At 32.2% G+C, this 23,533-nt stretch overlaps 1 protein-coding gene across 1 annotated transcript; it reads left to right on the top strand.

Moving 5' to 3' along the window:
• The first annotated feature begins 414 nt into the window (after window positions 1–414).
• Window positions 415–19,206, top strand: LOC146899665 (uncharacterized). Its single transcript, XM_085737555.1, has 4 exons — window positions 415–1,094; window positions 12,008–12,304; window positions 16,449–18,431; window positions 18,628–19,206. The coding sequence occupies exons 1-4, from the start codon at window positions 473–475 to the stop codon at window positions 18,978–18,980; spliced, it is 3,255 nt and encodes a 1,084-aa protein (XP_085593681.1). The 5' UTR covers window positions 415–472; the 3' UTR covers window positions 18,981–19,206.
• Window positions 19,207–23,533: the final 4,327 nt, after the last annotated feature.

Below are 23,533 nucleotides of genomic sequence, written 5' to 3'. Positions count from 1 at the left end.
GATATATTCCCTCCGTTTCAAAATATAAGCAAAATTCATTTTTTAGGTTCATTCATTTAATGATGTATGTGGTTCATAATATGGATCACAAACATCATTAAATAGAATGAACCTAAAAAGTGAATTTTGCTTATATTTTGAAACGGAGGGAGTATTTGTTATTTCCAACTACATTAATTATTTCTGTACATACATGCATTTATTTATTATACATCTTTTCTTCAATCAGCAATAAATAGCATATGAAAAACATAAATTAATTCTCTCTCTTAAGGATAAAATTGTAAAAACAATAGTGTTACAAACAACTTTAATACAAATATCCACTTTCTTAATTTCCGTGATTTTACAAAACGGTCTTATATATAGGGACGGAGGTAGTACTAATATTTTTAATAATCATTTTTAATCCACTATATATCATCCCCGTCAGTCCCTTGCCTCGTCTCTTATCCACACACACTAAGGAAAAATGGTGAATCTATCATCTTGCCTCTTACTTTTTTTGCTATCATTGCATTGTTTTGTGGCTTGCTTAGCTACGTATACAAAAAACATCACAACAGATCAATATGCTCTTCTAGCATTCAAATCACTAATTACTTTAGACCCCTATGATATGTTGTCTAATAATTGGTCAACTGCATCTTCTGTATGCAGTTGGGTTGGTGTCACTTGTGATGAGCGACACAATAGAGTCAACAGTTTGAAAATATCAAACATGGGACTTAGAGGCATTGTTTCCCCAAACCTGGGGAATTTGTCGTTCCTTGTTATACTGAACCTCTCCAAAAATAGTTTCAGCGGTCAGTTTCCTGAAGAGATATATCGGTTGCATCAATTGAAGGTTATTTCTATCTCCTTGAATGAGTTTGAAGGAGGAATTCCAAAAGCTTTGGGGGACTTATCACGACTTCAAATTTTGTATCTTGGCGCTAACAATTTTAGTGGTTTTCTTCCCCAATCTATTGGTAATCTTCGCCAGTTAAAAAGTTTGGATATTTGTCAGAACATGTTGTCTGGACCCATACCTCAAACAATTTCAAACATGTCTTCACTTGAATATCTTGGTTTACAACATAACTACTTTTCAGGTAAACCTAGCTCTGATATTCTGTGTCATATTTTCTATATTTCTTGTATTCACACTATTTATGATTTTATAATGTCAATATAGGATTTATTATTCCTCCCGTACCACACTAATAGTTGCACATATGACCAATTTATAAAAATTCATAATAAACTCCGCACAGGTGGGGCGTGGAAGCCCAAATTATGCGTCAAAGAGTATTTGCAATGTCATTTACATCGAAAAATAAGAAAAGATTAATGATAAAGTTGACAATAAATATAAAAAACATTGAAATAAATAATCATTAAAATATATTGTCCGAAGCATGATTCTATCGTTTCCCTAAACTTGGGGAATATTTCCTTCTTTGTTAAGCTTTACCTGAAAATCAATCGCTTCAATGGTCAGTTTCCTAAAGAGTTATGTCGGTTACGCCGATTAAAAGTTCTTCGTATCAATTATAACGAGTTTGAAGTTGGAATTCATGTAATCCTGGGGAACTTATGAATTTATTGGCAACATTCAGTGGTTGAAAGAATTGGATACCAGTCACAACAGACCAATACCTCAAACAATTTCAAACATATATTTACTCAAAGTTCACTATTTATTTTCTAACTGCTTTTCAGGTATTCCAACCTCAGATATAATGAGTCATCTTAGTTTATTTTTCACTATTTGTGATTTAAGAATTTTAATATAGAATTGATTACTCTTTTCCATAATATTTATCATGCATTTGACCATTTTACATATATATTAATAAAAGATGAAACGTGAAAGAAATATAATTGTTATTTTACTAATTTATTCTCCTTTTCTTTTTATAAATTTTACTAATTTTTTTTTATGAATCATTTACAATTTTTTTGCTGCATAATATCTTAGAAGTAATGCACATGTTATTAATTAGATTTTACAATTAAAATTTAGAGTGCAAATTCATTGACATGACAATAAAGACATTTTAACTATGTTGACATCCTAAAACTAGTACCTTTCATTTGCAACACTCTCTTTTTTTGGTACAATTCATTTGCAAAATGAAAAACAAATAGTACATCTTGGGGGGATTATGCAAAAATAAAATAAAATATTTCATGCTTTGGAATGGTTAGGTGATATGTAGTTTGATAACGTCGACATTATTTGAGAGGAAGAGGAAGAGGGAAAGGTACATGAAGAGGGCGCGGAAGAGGATGAGGAAGAGGAGAGACAGGTGCAAGAAATATCAAAGTGTTTGAGTGTTTTTCTTTTGATTTTTGTTGTTCTGATTTATGACTTTTTTTTGGGAGAAGAAGAAGAAGAAGAAAAGGAGGAGGAGGAGGAGGAGGAAGAAGAAGAAGAAGAGGAAGATGACGATGAAGTGGACAAAGAGAAGGATCCAAGAAATATCAAAGTGTTGAGGTTTTTTGTTTGCATGTTTTTTCGATTTATGACTTTTTTTTGTTTTGTTTACTCCTCTGATTTATTACTTTTTATTTTATTTTTCGTTTTGGTCCTCCGATTGATGACTCGGCCCAAATGTTTGCCACGTCAACCTTTATTTGCCAAATCAGTTTTTTTTAACAGTAACTGACAACAGAGTCCGGGTATGCTCCATTTAATCCATTTAGGCTTTGGATGCAAGACATGTGTCAAAAAAATAATGAAGGGTGGAGATTTAAAATTTTAAAAAGTATTTTTTTACTAAAAAACAGCATAGTCGTTGAAAGAGAGAGAAAGAGAGAGAATGTAGAACAAGGTAAACAGAACAGCTCTTGTTCCTCGCTTCCACTTTTCTTCACTCCGATTGATTTTCCTCCGACACCGAGCAAGGCTTCCGCGTTTTCTCCGTCGACCCCTTCCGCGAAATTTTCCACCGTAAAAGGTGTTTGATTCGACGACGACGGCGGACTGCGTTTTGATGACGGTGGTGGTTGACAACCTTTTTTCTTCTTCCTGTTCTGTTTTCTCTCTTCCTCGCGTTTACCTTGTTCTACTTTCTCTCTTTTTCAAAAGTTTTTTTAGTAATAGGAGAAGAAGAATGAGGTCGCAGGGGAAGATGGGAGGTGAATACTTATTTTTTAGTAAAAAAATACTTTTTAAAATTTTAAATCTCCACCCTTCATTATTTTTTTGACACATGTCTTGCATCCAAAACCTAAATGGACTAAATGTAGCTAATCCTAAATGGAGCATATCCAGACTCTTGACAACAAGGACTAAAATCAAAACGTTTGCAACTTGCATGGTTTGTTTTTTTTTTTTAAAAAAATGCATGAACGAAAACGAAAAACTCGCCAACTTACGGGGACTAACTACATATTTAAGCCAAAATTATATCATGTCCAATAAATTTTCAAACTTACTCTGTCATTATAAAATTAGTTTCTAATATTCCTCCATTCCATCTTCGTTGGTGTCTGGATTTGAAAAATTGGTTTGGTAAGAGACAATAGATGTTTTCCTGATATTGAAATGTTAACTTGAAGCGGAAAATTAAAATATAATATATCAATCATACAATGTTCAAAATGTCATTCACATCTTAAACATTAACCGAAGATTCTCCGAAGACACAACATGTGTTCCCACTACTAAAAATCGTGTTAGGTTATTAAAAAAAAGTAATGGTATTACCTACAAATTTCTTAATGACTTTAATAGAAAATTAAAAAGCTAGGTTTTTTTTTTGAGCAAAAAAAGCTAAGCTTATTGATTAAATACCAAATTAAATAAAAAAATAAAAGATAACAAAATCATAGAAAGCAGGAGTTTGAAAAAAAAAAATGAAATTATAGAAAGCAATAATATAAAACATGTGAGATTTCATCAATTAGTACGCTCTAATTTTTTTCAATTTAGTTTCGCGCACGAGCATGGGTCTATTGGATTATGCTCGTGTTGTGGGCCTGATTACTCTGAATTAGAATTATGGGTTATTTTACCCAATAAGACTGTTTTATATCATATCATCTGTAATGCCCATACTAAACGTATCTAGAAAGCTTAACATGTTTGTTATGTTTAATACCGGATACATTAAAATTTACAACAATAAAACTCTGAATGAATATCATATACAATCATAAGCGTTCGTACAACAAGAGTATAACATAACTTTGTCTAAAACATAGTAAGGGCATCCTTGAAATCCATAGCATCCTGCAGCGGGTACAAACGAACACTTGCTGAAATATCCATTCGGCTACTAGCTTGCCATACCAACCTGTTTTCTGAAACAAATAAGGATTGGGATGAGACATATTGTCTTAGTGAGTTCCACCTAGCCCTAGGATATAGGTAACCTCGGGGGAAACCTACGGTCACCACGTGTCTACAATACAACCTGACGGTTGATTATACGTGTGTGGTCATGCTTTCCTAGACGGTCGTGCATACTAGATCCGTCGTAGGTTCATCTTAACTTGTCATAGGTCTTGCTATCCTCATACATGTCATAGCGGTTAAGGGAATCCTAATACCGCTATGCCAAGATTCGCTAAACACGTCGAGGCCTAAACATAACATAATCATGACACGGTCCTAAACCAGACGATTAGGGGAACCTAAGATCGTCATTGGCATTCATTCATATCTTGTTCTATTTCACAACTTGTTCATGGCTAACATCATATCATAATCATAATCATATCGTATCATACATAGTCATACTCGTTCATTCATACATAAATGTTAGCGTTGTACAAACATATTATCTAAGTTCATTTTGCAGAGAGCCCCGGGTGGAGTGACCCTGAGAATATTCCCATACATAACCGATGAAAACCTAGCTAAGGCACATCGGACTCCCTCAGTAACGTGCGGGGCCCCCTTGCGGAGCTTATCCCGTTCTCACGACACCTACGTCTTACATACTCATTTACCACGAATCCTTAAGCGATCCTATTGTGATAAACTACACATACATCATAGTATTAATCATACATACATAAAAGGTTAAACCTATACATACTTGCTCGCTAACCACGGGTCCGCGAACTACCCATTTAGTGGTAAGCTACCTACATAGACATTCTCATCATAGTGAAGGGTATAACTTATCTATTCACGACTTAATATGCTTGCATGGTCGTTCTAGTTCTTATGCGAAGAGAATACACTAAACACTTTGCGTCTTATCATACATAGGACACATGCATAGCATTCTAGTTCTCGACAGGCTATGTCGAGGCTCTACATTCGTTCCCTTTCCTAATTCATCATCTACCCGAGTATTTCGGCTTAACTCTCTTGTGCCGTTCTTGAAATATAAGCTAAGATTGCCATGATTTTTGATTCAAGGATCATTCGATGTTATGTGCATTGTCTAGATGTTGTTTTGGGGTTATAAAGTTGTAAAACGATGAAAGAAAAGCTTCGGAATGCACCACCGGCCCTACATTGGGCCAACAAGCCAAAAGCGTGCTGGCCAAGGCAGAGAGTTTCGCCATTAGCGAAATGTTTCTGGGCAGGTTCTGTAAATTTCGCTATTAGCGAAATTATTTCGCTAATAGCGAGTTTCTTCGGGTATGTGGTGCAGATTTTGCAATTTTGACCCAAAACTCGTCCAATTCCATCCTACAATACACCATAAACATCCAGCAACTTATAGAGACATACATAAACATATTTCATGGCAATTTTAACTTATAATCAACAAGAATTGGCAAAAGGGACATTAGGGTTCTAATACCCTCCATAACTTAAACTCATAAATTCTCACAAGAATTGCACATCCCAAAGGGGGAAACTATCTAAAGAACTCACCTAAACATGTTTCTTGCAATTCCTTCAAGCTTTAAGCTCAAACCCTAGCTTTTGCTTCATCCATGATTCTTAACTTTTCCACCAAACCATGCTTTAATTCCTTTCTCCAATTGTTTCTTGCTTGCTAAGCCACTATAATCCATACTTGATCATTAATAGGAGGAGGTTTGGAAGATTAAGGGAAGAGAGGGAGGCGTGGGTTAGAGAGAAGGAGGAGAGAAATTCTTTCTCAAAACCTAGAGTGAGAAAGAGCAATGAAAAATGAATAATTTGTGTCCAAACATGCTTTTATACTCCTTGCGTGTGAATACCCAAAATGCCCTTGATCTTAATCGTGTTTAGCTTGACTCTGATACATAAGTCCATACTTGACTGATATCGTTTGATAAACATTCCCCGTTAATTACTTTCCATGAACATTGATCCTCTGGCACATTCGACTGGTAATATTCCATTAGCTGACGAGCGGGATGTTACATCATCCTTGTGGGTTGACTGCTTTTTGGTCACAATGAGTTAGGTTATATGTCCTCCCACTTTTAAATTTGATAAACTTTAGGTGGAGCAGATCCTTCTGCATCCCATTAGCTTAAAAAAAAAAGTGAGACTTTATCAATACGAACCATGACCACAATGTGAAACACACATGCCTCCATTGCATTTTGTATGGCTTCTCTAATAGCAGCAAGACTTGGTTCTTCACAAATGTAAACACGTCAATATCAAAATTCCCTTGAAATGAAACATCCAAATTAAAGCATATATATGTGCTAATTTAATCTCCGATACATAAAGCATAAATGACCCATCCTTCACTACTACTTAAAACACGCAAATATCATTTCTATCATAGCCCTGTTAACAACATAGTAATTGATTCCTCAGTTTATATAAATTTAATCCCATGCACAATTTGTTAACACAATCAATCATTTTTAGGCTGTATTGAGTGATGGGGAAAAATCAAAGTTATAATACATGTTCTCCTATATAATATGGATTGTTGTGAAGTATTTTTATTATATGCACCTTTGCAATCAGCTTCACATTAATAACATATTTGGTATCTAATGTGATTGGAATTGGATTCATAATTTTTGTGCATCTTGCAATCTCATCTATTCAAAATAGATAACCATAGTTAGCTATTCCTATTGCTCCAAATTATAAAAAAGCAGTATGTTTAAACAATTGACCTACCACAAAATATGAAATTATTGTATACATCAAATTATTGTATACAAATGAAACAATAACATGTGATTATCAAACACTAACTAAAGAGCAATGATATTTTGACAACCAAAAATCAACAACCTTTGCTTACACCGTATATGCCATGAAGCAATTCTAAACTTGCACGGAATCCAAGGTGGTAAGAAAATATTAAAAAATTCAATTTGTACTCAAAAGCGTATTAATTTACGGTGGAGGACAACCTTTTGGTTGTCAGTTTATCATTTCTCCTAACTAAATCCTATAGTGAAGGGTCACTGCATATTGAGGGTCATATTGAGGCTGCTTCTGAAAATGCCAAGATATATTGAGGGTCACTGCATATATGTGGAATAGATGTATACATGCATTATTCCAACTTTAAGAAGAATGACGACGGTACATATACTTTGAGGGACCTCTTTCTTCCTTTTCCAGACCTTACCCCCTCTCATGCTTTCCTTCCCTCTTATCCAATCACTTAAAAAGGCTGCATTATTCAACTTTAGATATTAGGCCCGTTTGTTATAGATTATTAAAAAATAATTTTTCTTTGTATTTTTAAAAATGGATTTTTTTTGGAAATTTACTCAAAAATAGTGGAAGTTATTTCAAACTCATTTGGAATAAGTTAAAAAAAAAAGATTTTGACATTCGCTAACTTAAATAATCATTGTTCGAAATTTTACATTGTATAAATCACATATTTAAAAATGGTTTTTATGAAAAGCTATTTGAAATAATTTTTTTAGAGGTTTTTTCACAATTTTATTATAAAAAAAAAATTACAACAAAATGATGAAAATTTTAGAATTACATTTTAAGATAAGCTATTCAAACAAATTTTTCTTTTCAAGCTTTCCTTAAAAAATTCTTTGTTAAAAAAATCGTAACAAACATATTACACTACAAAAATCTATTTTAAAAAAAGTTATAACAAACGGGTCCATTATAAAACTTCCTAGCAAAGAACTATCAAAATTTATAAGTAAATTTTTTTATTAAATTTTTTTTGGATACAAATTTTTTCTATTAATATAACATTTATGTCTTAATTGCAATTTTTCTCCCCTTTTTTGTTCGATTTATGGATTTTTGTCCTCCATTTCTAAATTCACAATTTTGGTCCTTTAATTTTTCCAACTTCTGGTGCGGTACAATTGAAAATGATGTGACATTACACAAATTGAATCCACATATTAAACTTAAACTTTGAGTAAATAGACAGACAATTACCCCGAAATTGTAAGTTTCGTCAATTACCCCCCTAAAATTGCACAACGTTAATATTTTCCCCATCTGTCAAATTCTTCTGTTAGTCAACATGACGTTTTGCAAATACCCCGTTGAAATTTTGCACTTATGTGCAAAATGCCCCCTGAACTTGAAAATTTATATTTTTTTCTTATCCTTAAAAGTGACTGCATTATCACTGAATTGTAGAGCATATTAACTAAGTTTTGACGGTATACAAGCATATATTGGCAGTATGGTAGAACAAATTGGCAGTATTTGGTAAACCCTACAATAATGTTCAAAACTCAAGAATATTTACAAAACAAACATAAAAACATTTCTTTGTTCCAACATCAGATGTTGTTTTTTCTTTTTCAAGTTGTCCTTCACCCCACTAGAGATCAAAAGAATGGTGGCTATCATTTTTTTTATTCTCTTGAAAAATCATAATGAAATATACATAATATAATATTATTACCATTCCTTGGAATTCTAACGTGGAAGAAGACCATGATTCCTTCAAGATCTTTTATAAAGTGAGAGAAGTAACAAGTTTATGTATTTTTTCTTGAAAGTGAGCGAAGTATGTTGGTGTACAGTGTGCAGTGTTCACAATATAAAGGAAGTGGAAATTTTTGGTGTGGTTAAAATTAGCAATAATGAAGCCATATATTTTGACATCTTGGTTATGTCAATCATATGTCATTTATGTGCTTCATTATGTATGTCATGCTTTAGTTTTCCATCTAACAGGTGTGGCTGGACTTTGCCATGCTGACTTTCATATCATTAGGCTTTAATACATGGTTAATGTTTGATCGTTTCAGGAATCATATATGGTTGTAAACCGTCAAAACTTAGTTAATATGCTCCACAATTCAGTGATAATGCAGTCACTTTTAAGGATAAGAAAAAAATATATAAATTTTCAAGTTCAGGGGGCATTTTGCACATAAGTGCAACACTTCAGGGGGTATTTGCAAAACGTCATGTTGACTAACAGAAGAATTTGACGGAGGGGGTAAATTAATTAACGTTGTGCAATTTCAGAGTGGTAATTGACGAAACTTACAATTTCAGGGGGTAATTAAACTTTTATTACATGTAAATTCTATATTCAATAATTGGTAGTAAGTTTCAATTAAAACATAATTAAATAAGTAAAAAAAAAAAATCTAAAAACTAGAAATTGAAATCTCTTACTCATAAAGTTTAACCCGTCTCTAAAAATTTGACCTAATTTTAACCTAATTTTTCCCTCCACACTATTGCATTTAAAGTTTTTCTAAAGGAAAATTATCTACCTAATGTTATGCGCCCATCCATATCTGATCACAATTTACGTGCTATTTTTTGAAAAAGAATAATAACCTATTCTGATGGCAATTTAGTTGCTATTTTTTTGGAAAGGAGTAATCTCTTACTCATAAAGCTTAACCTGTCTTGCAAAATTTGACCTAATTTTAACCTAATTTTTCCCTCCGCACTATTGCATTTAAAGTTTATCTAAAGTCAAATTATCTTCCTAATGTTATGCGCCCATCCATATCTGATCACAATTTACGTGCTATTTTTTTGGAAAGGAATAATCACCTACTCTGTTGGCAATTTATTTGCTATATTTTTGGAAAGGAGTAATCTCTTACTCATAAAGCTTAACCTGTCTCGCAAAATTTGACCTAATTTTAACCTAATTTTATTATATGGTACAGTAACAACGTCTATGGTAATTAATATTATGATTTGAATTAGGACAATTATGACATTCAACTAAACTATTTTGTTACATGTTAGCGCCAAATATTACCTTCGATACGCACGAGTCAATTGTCTAGTTGTTTAATAAATAAAAACCGTGAACCCTAAAATTTCATCTTTATCCAACATTTACAACCCAAAGACGAAGGATGCAATACTGCGATTTTCAATTCAGTTAAAAACCATGAACCCTAACTTGTAACCCATTGCATAATTCCCCCAAACAACATAAATAAACCTCCCAATGTAAACAAAAAGCAAACGTTATTGTGACTAAAACAAACAACAACCCTATAAATATAACCCAAGAGAATTCAATAAAACCACCCAAATACTTTATTATTATTTTCAATTTTGATATTTTGTATTTTGATGCATCCTCTTTCTTTTTCAAATCCTCTTTCAATTCTGACATTTTACCCATAAATTGTAAAGCCATAAATGTTTTACCATATACATTCTACACCCTTAAAATTGCTGTCATTTTATCGGGACAATTGTGAGTGAACCGAAGGTCTAAAGAGACCGCAATTGAGAAGAGAAGCAACGATGATTGACGAGAGAAGAAAAGCAACGTTGTATGAGAAGATATCAAGATGAAATGAAAGTATATATAAAGGTTTTTATTTATGATTAAAAAGATATAACTTTATAATTCTGGTGGTGTGCTTCTCTTAACTTTATTTAAGATCTCAAGTTCAATGTATCAATTTCGGTGGGTTAGTTCAACTTCTTACAAAAAAACAATCTAAGAAAAAATTCTTGTTTCTAGGGTTGAATTGAGAAAAAAAAAATAGGGATTCCAACTTGATAGATTTTGTTAAGGTTTATTTTTGTTGCTTAAAATACAAAGAGAAATTAATTTTGGTCGATAGGATGGTTAAATTTTTTGTTCAAAAAATGTACATGAATGTTAGTCTACAGTTTGTTAATTACTAGATTATACTTGAATTTTATAATAACTTTTCAATGAAATTATTGGTTCTCAATGACCTTACATTGGTCTCTGTCTCCTAATCAAAATTTTAATTATAAAAAATAAATAACTCTAAAATAATTAATCTGGACAGTTCAATAATACTTAGATGTAAAAGTTACACATATGCATGTAAAATTCCACCTCTTAACAATATGACTTTCTCGAGGGATGTTAGATTTGACGATAACAATTTAAATGAAAGTCTACCAACTGATTTTATCAACCAGCTTCCATAACTTGAAAGTCTATTCATGTGTAAGTAATATTGATAGTAAATATTATTTGAAGAACCATTCCAAGATCAATTGACAACTCACATTGATGAACTCTTAAATTTTACATCAAATGAGATTATTGTTTCTTATGAACCATTCCTAGATCAACATGGGATGTCTCTTTCCTAATCAAAATCTTAATCATAAAAAAATAAAGAACCCAAGAATAACATTCTTGGACACTTGTAAAAAAAAAAAAAAAACTAACTTGGACAGTACCGTCATATACTTGGATGTAAAAGATGTAAGTTTAAACTAAAACATATTATGTTTGTACTATCATTTACAATACCCATTCTAAATTTCAAGTCCCTTGATAATTTCATATTATGTTTGTACTATCATTGATAATTTCATATTATGTTTGTACTATCATTTACAATACCCATTCTAAATTTCAAGTACCTTGATAATTTCATATAAAATTAAAAATATTATTAATGTTGTGTGAAAATAAAGAGATTATAAGTTATTATACAAAATTACACTTCATTATAATTTGAGAAATATACATTATAAAAAATAGGAAAAAAAGTAATAAATGGTAAATAATATGATAGGAAAATAGAATATATTCAACGATTCATATTAATATTGCAAAACAACATATAAAATAATATGACAATTTTGCTTTTAGTGATTAATGTAGTATTTAACTATTTATTTTGATTGGGTGTTTGAGCTATCCTAATTAAGTATTCGTTTTTCGTTTTTCAGGCGACATATCATCGATTTTCAAATTCAACAACTCATTGTTGCAAGATTTGGATCTTAACTATAATAATTTGTCAGGCAATCTTCCGTCAAATATTTGTCATAGGCTTCCAAATCTTAGAGTTTTTGATATTTCTCATAATGATATTTTCGGTAACATGCCGACTATTTGGCATCAATGTGAAGAGATGGAGGAATTAGATCTATCATTCAATAGTTTCAACAAAGGACCCATGCCAGATGGCATCCGAAACATGACCAAACTTCAACATCTATATCTTATTGGCAACAACTTGGAAGGTAAAATATTTTCACCGACAACATTGTCTATTTCTTATACTTGTTTCTCTATAGTATATGCTTATAAACTTGATAAACGACTTAATTTTTTTAATTTAAGATTGGTCGCAATCCCCTTTTGCCTCTAAAACATATCACACAATAATTTAAGATTGGCCGCAATCCGATTTTTTTGTAAATTTTCATAAAACTATATTTCTTTTTCCAATTTATCATCACTATAATATTCAAATTTTAGTTTAAGATGTAATAGATCTCACACACTGGTCTTATAAAGCACAAAAAGAGCGGTTGAGGCATCATAACACTATTTGGTAAAACTACCGGTAAAATTAGTGGTTCGATTAACTTATAAGTCATCTACTATTTGCTATCAACTAACTTATTATGAATATGAAATTAAATGAAAAACATTTAGTTTACTTTTTTTTTTATTCCAATTAAGACAACAGTTGTAAAAATTAGAAAAAAAACATATTAGTTATAAACTCATAATCAAATAACGGTTACCAAATATATCTTTTTTAATTAGTCATATGAGCTTATAAGTTATAATCTATCAATTAATCCATCTGTTTCAAAATGAGTGTCGTTTTAGGTGTTTACACACATATTAAGAAATGTAATGATTAAAAGAAAGAGAATAGTTATTTTACCAAATTATCCTTATTAACTATCCTCAATTCTTTCACCGGCTGTTGGAAAAAAATAATCCCAATCCGTGACGATAGACTAGTTAATAAATTTATCTATTTTATTTATAACTTAAATTTTATTCAAAACGAGTACACCACTAATTTACCATATTTTATTTATAACTCAAAACGAGTACACCGCCTGTTAAATTTTATTTATAACTTAAATTTTATTCATATTTTATTTATAGACTAGCAAATAACACAGCAGAACACAACACCAATAATTCAAACGAGTACACCACTCTAATTCACCATATTGACAACTTCATGTGACCACGCAAGAGATAATCAGATGGATACCGACTCAAATCTTTATTAATTTAGCAACCATTACAATCTCAGAAATAATAGAAGCATAGAACCCCATGATTGAAACCTTGACTGTTCATCGATATTTATTCACAAAGTTCACTACTAATGGTAACAGTGCATGTCAAACTATTCCTTAATCTCCAGTAGTTTTTGAATGAAGTAGGTAATTTGTTGAACCAATAAATTGACGGTGGCAATTGAAATTTAACATGATGGGATAACCATGATTATGATGTGTAATAGCACAAAAACAAATAACATGTTAACAGAACCTTTCTCACCTAGTATCGTGGAAACAAAATCACACCTTGACATAAAGCCTTACAAACACGTCCAGGTCAAACAAATCAACCGAACGAAGCCAATTCTTCTCACAAGGGTGCGGCAGCGGAATCTCGAAACCCTAGAGAGCAGCAATCTCAGAAATAATGCAAAAAAAAAATAATCAACACTAGTTTGTTACGTATCTACAGTTAGTATATGCTATTAGATAATCCCAATATTATAGGCAATTACAAATTGATTCACACATATCTCTCTTGAAGCGTAATTGATACACCAAGAAATTCAATAGGTTTAATTAAAATCTGAAGCAACAATTGCCTTAGTTAATTCAACTACTTTCTAAATCTTTACCAAAGGTAAATACCTGATACTTAATGATGATTTAAATCACAGTTCCAAAAATCATGAAACGTGAGAAATAGGCCACCGCAATACTGAAATCGGATAGTTTATATATCATAGAATAAATTTGTTCATGAAAACCATATATGTATATCAATTGAATCATATCCAAAGTGATAAAGCATGCTAACATATTAGGCAAACAAACACTTCACAAGACAATATATGCATACCGATTGAATCACCTTTAAAACGATAAAGCATATAATCACGTTCGGCAACACAAATAGATTTGATTCAATAATTTAATCATCATAAGAATTAAAGAAAACACCGGAGGTTAGGGACGCTTTCATGCTTTGACACTCAAGCATCAAAACAGAACATAGCTATGGATCAACTATGAATTTAGCATATGAAATTAAGGAATTCAGGGACAATAATATAACCAAAATCACAACAGCATATTAGAGCACAAATTTAACATGAATTCATAAAAAGATAAGCAAAATAAAACCACCCATATGTTCATACCATAGAGACTCCCCCTTACTATTCTCTCAATAAATACGAAAAATTAAATTAATAATACCAAGCAAATCAATACTATTAATAATATTAATATTAATATCATCTAATAATAATATAAATAAACTAATATTAAAAATTGGGGTGTTACAAAGAAGATCCAGAACATTAAGGAGATAACAAGTAATCACATTGATGAAGATATCTATTCGATTAAAAAAATCATATTAGATAATAGAGAGAGGTTGAAATTTCTTAAAAGTAAATGAGGCATATGTTATTTATTTTTTTATTATTATGAAGAGTAGTTGTTTTTAATCGGAATGTTGTTATGGTTTTTAAAAAAAAAAAAAATCAGAATGTTGTTATGGAATCACAAAGATGAACGATACGAAAGATGGTGAATCGGAGAAGAGGAAAAAAAGAGATTTATAAGAATTGATAGAATGGTTAGCAAGTATTCCTATCATTGTACATTAAAAAGGCATTATACAGTCCCGTAAGTGTAGCTCAGTCGGTACCTATCAGAGTGAATATTTGCAGGGGCCGGGGTTCGAACCCCACATTCCCCACTTCTCCACACTTTAAAAAGCGTGTGATCTAGCCAATAGGCTATTGAACCAAAAAAAAAAAAAGGCATTATACAAAGACACACAAACTTACACCTCATATATGATTTTTAAAGTTTGGCAGATGCAACATTGTAAGCCATTATATTGACAAGATATAATGGTTGAGATTCTCATATATATAATTTGATTTTTTTTTTAATAAAATGCTGATTTCCAATTGATGTTATTGTTGTAAAATTAACTATCCCAACGCCTACACTTACGAGACAAATTTTGATATACTCCGGTCCTATTTATAGGAAACATTTGACTTTTTTGATTCATTGTATAAATGATGTATTTGGTCTATATCCTAGACAAGATACATCAATTACTCAATGAATCTAAAAAGTCAACTTTTTCTTATAAATAGGACCGGAGGGAGTAATTGGTTGACGGCTATCCCAATAAAGTAAGGCCTAATTTGATATAATGGTTGAACTTTTTTTTTAAAGTAGGAACCCTAGCCGTCAACCACGCCTATGACATATCCCAACGTTGCTCATCACCGCTGAGATCATTCATATGTTTGTTAGTTTTATCATGTTTATGGCTTCAAACTTTTGAAAATATATCGTTTTTTATGCCTTTGAAATATTGACGAAGGTTAGTTATAAAAAGTTGTTTGAAAAATAAATATCATGAAAAAACAAAACAAGAAATACAAAATTCCATGAAATATTTTAGTATGACGTATATTTTATGCATGAAATGCAAATTTATGAGAATATGAATTTTTTTTAATTGTATTTTCAAATAAACCGATCAACCAAACTGATCCAAACTGATTTGTTTGGTTTGGTTCCTTTTAAGAAAAGAGTCTAAACGAAACCAAACTGATGAAGATTTCATTGGCATGAACATTTTTTTTGACTGAAAGCCGATCCAAACCGAACCGTTACACCCTTAATGATAATGTTTAAATTTTAAGTTTTTTATTCGAATACTGCATATATTGCCAAATTCCAACTGTAAACATGCGAATAGATAGCTAAACCAAAGCACATGAAAACCAAACATCGTCCAACGTAAAAATAAATATCCAACGGTTGAAAAGCATTCGTGATATTCCATAAGACAAATTTGTTGTATTTTTTTTTTTTGTATTTAGCTTTTTACCTTTTTATTTTATCTTTAAATTTAATTTCTTTTTTATTTTTCTAAAAATGTCAAATATTGTTCAATCCTATTTATCACATGACACGAAGTATATGTTAGTTCTGCAAGGAAAAAAAAGTGGTCGGATAGTTTATTGTCGCTTTTTATGTTCCCAAAACATTAACCATATACAAGATGAAGGATCATTATTCGAGCAATAACCATGAATACCATCTTATTATTAACATTGTTTCTTATATCCATTTCCAGGTTCGATACCCGAGGAGATTGGCTATCTTGATAAACTTGAGCAACTGTATTTGGGAAACAATAGCTTAAGTGGATCTATTCCTTCCAAAATCTTCAACATGTCATCACTCACACATTTGGAGGTTGATAAGAATAGCCTCTCCGGCACAATTCCATCAAATACGGGATATAGCCTTCCTAACCTGCAATATCTACACTTGGATAATAACAATTTTGTTGGAAATATTCCAAATAATATATTCAACTCTTCTAATATTGTTCAATTTCAATTGAGTGACAATGCATTCAGTGGAATTGTTCCCAATGTTATTGGAAACTTAAGGTCCCTTGAATTATTTCTCATATATAACAACAATTTGACAATAGATGATTCTCATCAATTCTTTACTTCCTTGACAAATTGTAGATATTTGAAATATTTAGAGCTATCAGGGAATCACATATCCAATCTTCCTAAGTCAATTGGAAACCTAACTTTAGAATACTTCGGGGCAGAATCATGTGGAATTGATGGTAATATTCCTCAAGAAGTTGGAAACATGAGCAACTTGCTACATTTTTCTCTTTCTGGGAATAATATAACTGGACCAATACTTGGTACATTCAGAGGGTTGCAGAAACTTCAATTTTTGGATCTTAGCAACAATGGACTACAAGGATCATTTATTGAAGAACTTTGTGAAATGAAGAGTTTGGGTGAGTTGTATCTACAGAATAATAAGCTTTCTGGAGTTTTACCAACTTGTTTGGGAAACATGAACTCTCTGAGAAAATTATACATAGGATATAACAGTTTGAACTCTATGATACCTTCCTCTCTTTGGAGTCTTAGAGATATATTAGAGATAAATTTTTCTTCAAATTCTCTAATTGGTAATCTTCCACTCGAGATTGGGAATTTGAGAGCAATTATACTATTAGACCTATCAAGAAATCAGATTTCAAGCAACATTCCAACAACCATCAGTTCCTTACAAAATTTGCAGAATCTCTCCTTAGCTCATAATAAATTGAATGGGTCAATTCCCACATCACTCAATGAAATGGTAAGCTTGATCTCTTTGGACTTGTCTCAAAATATGTTAACTGGTGTTATTCCAAAATCCTTAGAATCACTTTTGTACCTACAAAACATCAACTTCTCATATAATAGATTACAAGGAGAGATTCCTGTTGGTGGACATTTCAAAAATTTCACAGCTCAATCATTTATGCATAATGATGCACTTTGCGGCGATCCTCACCTCCTAGTACCTCCATGTGGCAAGCAAGTTAAGAAATGGTCAATGGAAAAAAAGCTTATATTGAAATGCATACTTCCCATAGTTGTGTCAGCCATTTTGGTTGTTGCTTGCATCATAGTTTTAAAGCATAATAAAAGGAGAAAGAATGAAAATAATGTTGAAAGGGGTTTGTCAACTTTGGGAGCTCCAAGAAGAATATCATATTATGAACTTGTGCAAGCAACTAATGGATTCAATGAGAGTAATTTCCTTGGAAGTGGGGGATTTGGCTCTGTTTATCAGGGGAAGCTTCTTGATGGTGAGATGATTGCAGTTAAAGTAATTGATTTGCAAGCAGAGGCAAAATCAAAGAGCTTTGATGCAGAATGCAATGCAATGAGAAATCTACGACATCGAAATCTGGTAAAGATTATCAGTAGCTGCTCAAATCTTGATTTCAAATCATTGGTGATGGAGTTCATGTCAAATGGAAGTGTAGACAAATGGTTATATTCAAATAACTATTGTTTAAATTTCTTACAAAGGTTAAATATAATGATAGATGTTGCATCTGCATTGGAATATCTCCATCATGGTTCTTCAATACCAGTGGTTCATTGTGATCTAAAGCCTTCCAATGTCTTGTTGGATGAAAATATGGTTGCACATGTTAGCGATTTTGGTATTTCCAAGCTCATGGATGAAGGACAATCTAAAACTCATACACAAACTTTGGCTACTATTGGATATCTTGCACCAGGTCATTTCTTCTCTTTTACTTCTTAACATTTGCTTCTTTATGTTTTCAATCCTAACCAATCTATTTGATATTGTCAAGAAAAAGTATCTACAATACACTATTTGTAATCAACATGTTATATTCGTAATTAATGTGTACATAGTATGGATCAAAGCCTTATTGTTTACACTATTTGATAACCAATATTAACATGCAGAGTATGGATCTAAAGGAATTGTTTCTGTCAAAGGAGATGTGTACAGCTATGGGATTATGCTAATGGAAATCTTCACAAGAAGAAAGCCAACAGATGATATATTTGTTGCAGAACTAAGTTTGAAGACATGGATCAGTGGATCATTGCCTAATTCAATTATGGAGGTCATGGATTCAAATTTAGTCCAACAAATTGGGGAACAAATTGATGACATATTGAGTTACATGTCATCTATTTTTAGTTTAGCCCTGAGTTGTTGTGAAGATTCACCTGAAGCAAGAATCAATATGGCAGATGTTATTGCGTCGCTATTGAAAATAAAGGCTTTGGTTCTTGGCGCAAACAGGGTCTAGTTATTTTCCTTTTGTACAAGTGGAGTTTTCGATATTGTTTTTGGATTAATGGGTTGCTATTTTTGTACTAGGTTGCTGCATAATTGTTCAGAAAAAACATAAGTATTTCTCAAATTTAGAGACATATAGGCTCAAATTTGATTTGTATTTTAAACTCATGTTTGGTAAAGAATATTAGGAAGCATAAGTATGACTTGACAAAACTAAGATGATATTTCCTTTCTTACCATGTTTCTCTCAAGCCTCGAGTCACTAATACATATTGATGATAAGTGTGAATACGTTGGTGGCTAAAACATAGGAGAATTATATATTTGTTGGCAATCACGTTGGGATAATATTGTAGGAGGTTTTCTATTGATAAGTAGTAGAGTCAAGTTTGCAGCAAAATTGATGTTCCTTAGCAATTACTTCTTGCATACTTTTAACTAGTTTTTATGCTGCAACTATTTTAAGTTAGATCAATATACTCTTGATGACTAATTTGACTAAAAATACTCAATTAGGATTAGGAATCTGAACATAATTTTGATTATTGAGAAACTAATATGATTGATGGACTTGGATTCTCTACTGCCAATGCAACGTTACAATTGCACATTGGTCGTTGGATTAATCTCAAGATTGAGAATATTATGTCTCGGTCATTAAATCAGTACAACAATTGAAATGTGGCTAGATCAGGGTCTTACTATTGACTACTTGCTATATGTTTTTGAGTATGGATTAACATCTTAGTCGTTGAATTAATTTTATGATTATGAGCCCAAAATGGAGTCAGTTGACTTGATTGTGGTAAAGCATCAGGGGTCGTGTTGGAACTTGGAACATAGTCTTTCTTGAGCCTATGGTAGCAGGTTGATGCATCATGGCCATACGTATGGCACACTTGACACTCCAAGGTACTACGACCACCTCCTCCACCATTACGGCCACCACACCATGGTTACCAGATCCTTGGGAATAACAGAGATCAGTGAAGTCATCTGAGGGTTGAAAAGAATTGTCTGGAGACAAATTTGTGAGTGGAATTGAATTCGGACTACTGGACGCCACTGACGAAGCAACGATAATTGAAGGAATTGATTTCTTACAAAACCTCTCATTCGTACTTAATGTCCAAGAAGTACGAGTTTCAACTTCAATGATGGAAATTAAACCAAATCTCCAACTGATAAGTGAGATTGTAGACTCGTAACCTTGAGGCAAACCCAAAAGAATCACATCCAAGTATTCTTTAGCTGAAAGCAGCTGCTTGCAATGAATCAATTAGGTATTGAACATGAGCAAGAATTCAGAAACAGAACCTTGATCGAGTTGCGTAGCTCCAAGCTCAGATCGCAACTGTTGCGATTTCGCATAGGTATGTGTTTGCAAGAATTCATGAATTTGATCCCAAAGTTGCCACGAGTGCTTGCTTCTGATCAAAATTGTGAGAATTTCTTTGGAAATCGTTGACTGTAACCATGAGAGCAGAATCTAATCTTGCACTTCACAAGCTTCAAACGCTATATGAACTTGATATGCAACGCTATCATTGAAGACAAACTTTGAGTTTTTCATGAATTCATCGTATTTGGCCGATGAAATGCTTATGTAACCTCTACTGCACATATAAGTGACTTGTGAGAATACATGGCATAGGCAATTGAGCTTGTAGAATTGGTTTTGGTTCATAACCTCTAGTATTTTTAAGTTGTGACTTTTGGAGACGAACTTGGTAGAAAATGACTTTAAGTGTTGATTGTCTTTTGAATCCTTTATGGATAGTTGATATAACTTATATGAAGATGATTGATGGTGTATTTATGTGACAACTACATATTGATTGAATTATGGATGTTGTTGGTGATTGTATATATGTTATATGGTGGTGAATTGTTGTTGATTGCATATATACTAAATGTTGGTGATGTTGAGGTGATTTGTATGTGTGAACATATGCATTTGGAGTTGAGTCATATGTTCATGCATTCATGACTGATGGTGATGGATTTTATATCCGATTGAGGTGAGTACGATGTTTTTGTTGCATCGGAGGTGACGACCTTGAGGTGATTTGGTACCACATGCATCTAGATGAGTCTAGAGCCATTTGCATAAATTGTTGGTGAATTGGATTGCATTGAGATGTGCTTGATGGTTGAATTGCTAATTGTGATTGTGAATTGACTTGTTAATTGTTAATTGACACGGTGAAGGTGTGATACGTGTATGATACACTTATTGATATGAACTTGGAATGATGGTAATGAATGATATGAATGTTGTGAATGCTTATAAGTATATGTATAATTTGTTATTCATCATACTTGGATGTATCTTTCATTTCCAATATTCTTGTTCAATCTTTTTGGATTATGATGATGTAATGCTAACCCTCAGTGATTTACCACCTACCTTTCCGTATGGACGGGTAGATGGAGTGCAGGATGCTTAGACTTTATGCTTGATGTTGCCGAGGAGCGGAGTTCCTCTTTTTATGTGCAAGTGTCTAGATTAGGGCTCTGATCTAGGGCAGTACTTGCATGTTGGATTTTGTTTTGACTATGTAGTTTGGAGTTGAGATATTATTGTATTTGAGATTTTGGAGGATATATTTTTATTATATTGAGATTGAGAGTTGTTTATGGATTATATGTATATGTTCCGCTGCTATGTTATGTAACATGATATTTATGCATGTATTTTTGATTTGAAGACGTAGCATCTATTTCTAGAATATATTCGTATGTTCGCGCGTTTTACCGCTTATTAGAAGTAGGGTGTTACACTTATCACAACTTCAAATTTTGTATCTTGGAGCTAACAATTTTAGTGGTTTTCTTCCACAATCAATTGGTAATTTTCGGCAGTTAAAAAGTTTTGATATTAGTCGGAACATGTTGTCTGGACCCATACCTCAAACAATTTCAAACATGTCTTCACTTGAATATCTTGGTTTACATTTTAACTACTTTTCAGGTAATGCTAGCTCTGATATTTTGTGTCATATTTTCTATATTTCTTGTATTCACAGTATTTATGATTTTATAATTTCAATATAGGATTTATTACTCCTCCCGTACCACACTAACAGCTGCACATATGACCAATTTATAAAAATTCATAATAAACTCCGCACAAGTCGGGCGTGGAAACCCAAATTATGCGTCAAAAAGTATTTGCAATGTCATTTACATCGAGAAATAACAAAAGTTAAAGATAAAGTTGACAATAAATATAAAAAACATTGAAATAAATAATCATTAAAAAATATTATCCGAAGCATGATTATATCGTTTCCCTAAACTTGGGGAATCTGTCCTTCCTTGTTAAGCTTGGCCTGAAAACAATAGCTTCGATGGTCAGTTTCCTAAAGAGTTATGTCGGTTACGCCGATTAAAAGTTCTTCATATCAATTATAACAAGTTTGAAGTTGGAATTCATGTAATCCTGGGGAACTTATCGAAGCTTCAATATTTGTATCTTTGCACTAACAATTTACTGGTTTTATCTCGGAATCTATTGGCAACATTCAGTGTGGTTGAAAGAATTGGATACTAGTCACAACAGACAAATACCTCAAACAATTTCAAACATATATTTACTCAAAGTTCACTATTTATTTTCTAACTGCTTTTTAGGTACTCCAAGCTCAGATATAATGCGTCATCTTTGTTTTTTTTCACTATTTATGATTTAAGAATTTTAATGTAGAATTGATTACTCTTTTCCATAATATTTATCATGCATTTGACCATTTTACATATATATTAATAAAAGATGAAACGTGAAAGAAATATAAAATGTAACATAGAAACTCCTATTGTACAGCTTTTAGATCATGTTAAATTCCATGCTTTATGGTGGCTTAAGGCTAATAATGCCAATTTTGTGCACGGTTCTCAGAGATGGTGGTCGGACCCCTTAGTTTGTTTGGGTCTTGACTGATCTTTTTTGTATATACACTGTAAGACGGTTGTCTTTTGGGGTGGTCTCTTTGGTACATCTTGTACTCGGGAGGTCTCACCGCCATAGTTAATATATTCCATTTTGATTTCTTCAAAAAAAAAAAAAAATATTCTCCTTCTCTTTTTATAAATTTTACTTTTTTTTTTTTATGAATCATTTACGATTTTCTTTTTTGCTACATAATATCTTAGAAGTAATGCACATGTTATTAATTAGATTTTACAATTAAAAATTAGAGTGCAAATCATTGACATGACAATAAAGACATTTTAACTATGTTGACATCCTAAAACTACTACCTTTCATTTGCAACACTCTAATAAATATTATAAAAATGAAAAACAAATAGTACATCTTGGGGGGATTATGTAAAAAAAAAAAAAAAAAATCTCATGCTTTGGAATGGCTAGGTGATATGCGGTTTGATAACGTCGACATTATGTGAGAGGAATAGGAAGAGGGAAAGGAAGAGGAAGAGGACGCGGAAGAGGATGAGGAAGAGGAGAGAGAGGTGCGAGAAATATCAAAGTGTTTGAGTGTTTTTCTTTTGCTTTTTGCTTGTTGTTCTCATTTATGACTTTTTTTTGGAAGAAGAAGAA

Source organism: Medicago sativa, chromosome 8 (genome assembly GCF_051527215.1).
Source record: "Medicago sativa cultivar Bolivia chromosome 8, Bolivia_mono, whole genome shotgun sequence".
In the NCBI taxonomy this organism is placed as follows: domain Eukaryota; kingdom Viridiplantae; phylum Streptophyta; class Magnoliopsida; order Fabales; family Fabaceae; genus Medicago; species Medicago sativa.
The sequence above is the reverse complement of the archived record's forward strand: the minus strand, read 5'-3'. Positions and strand labels throughout refer to the sequence as shown.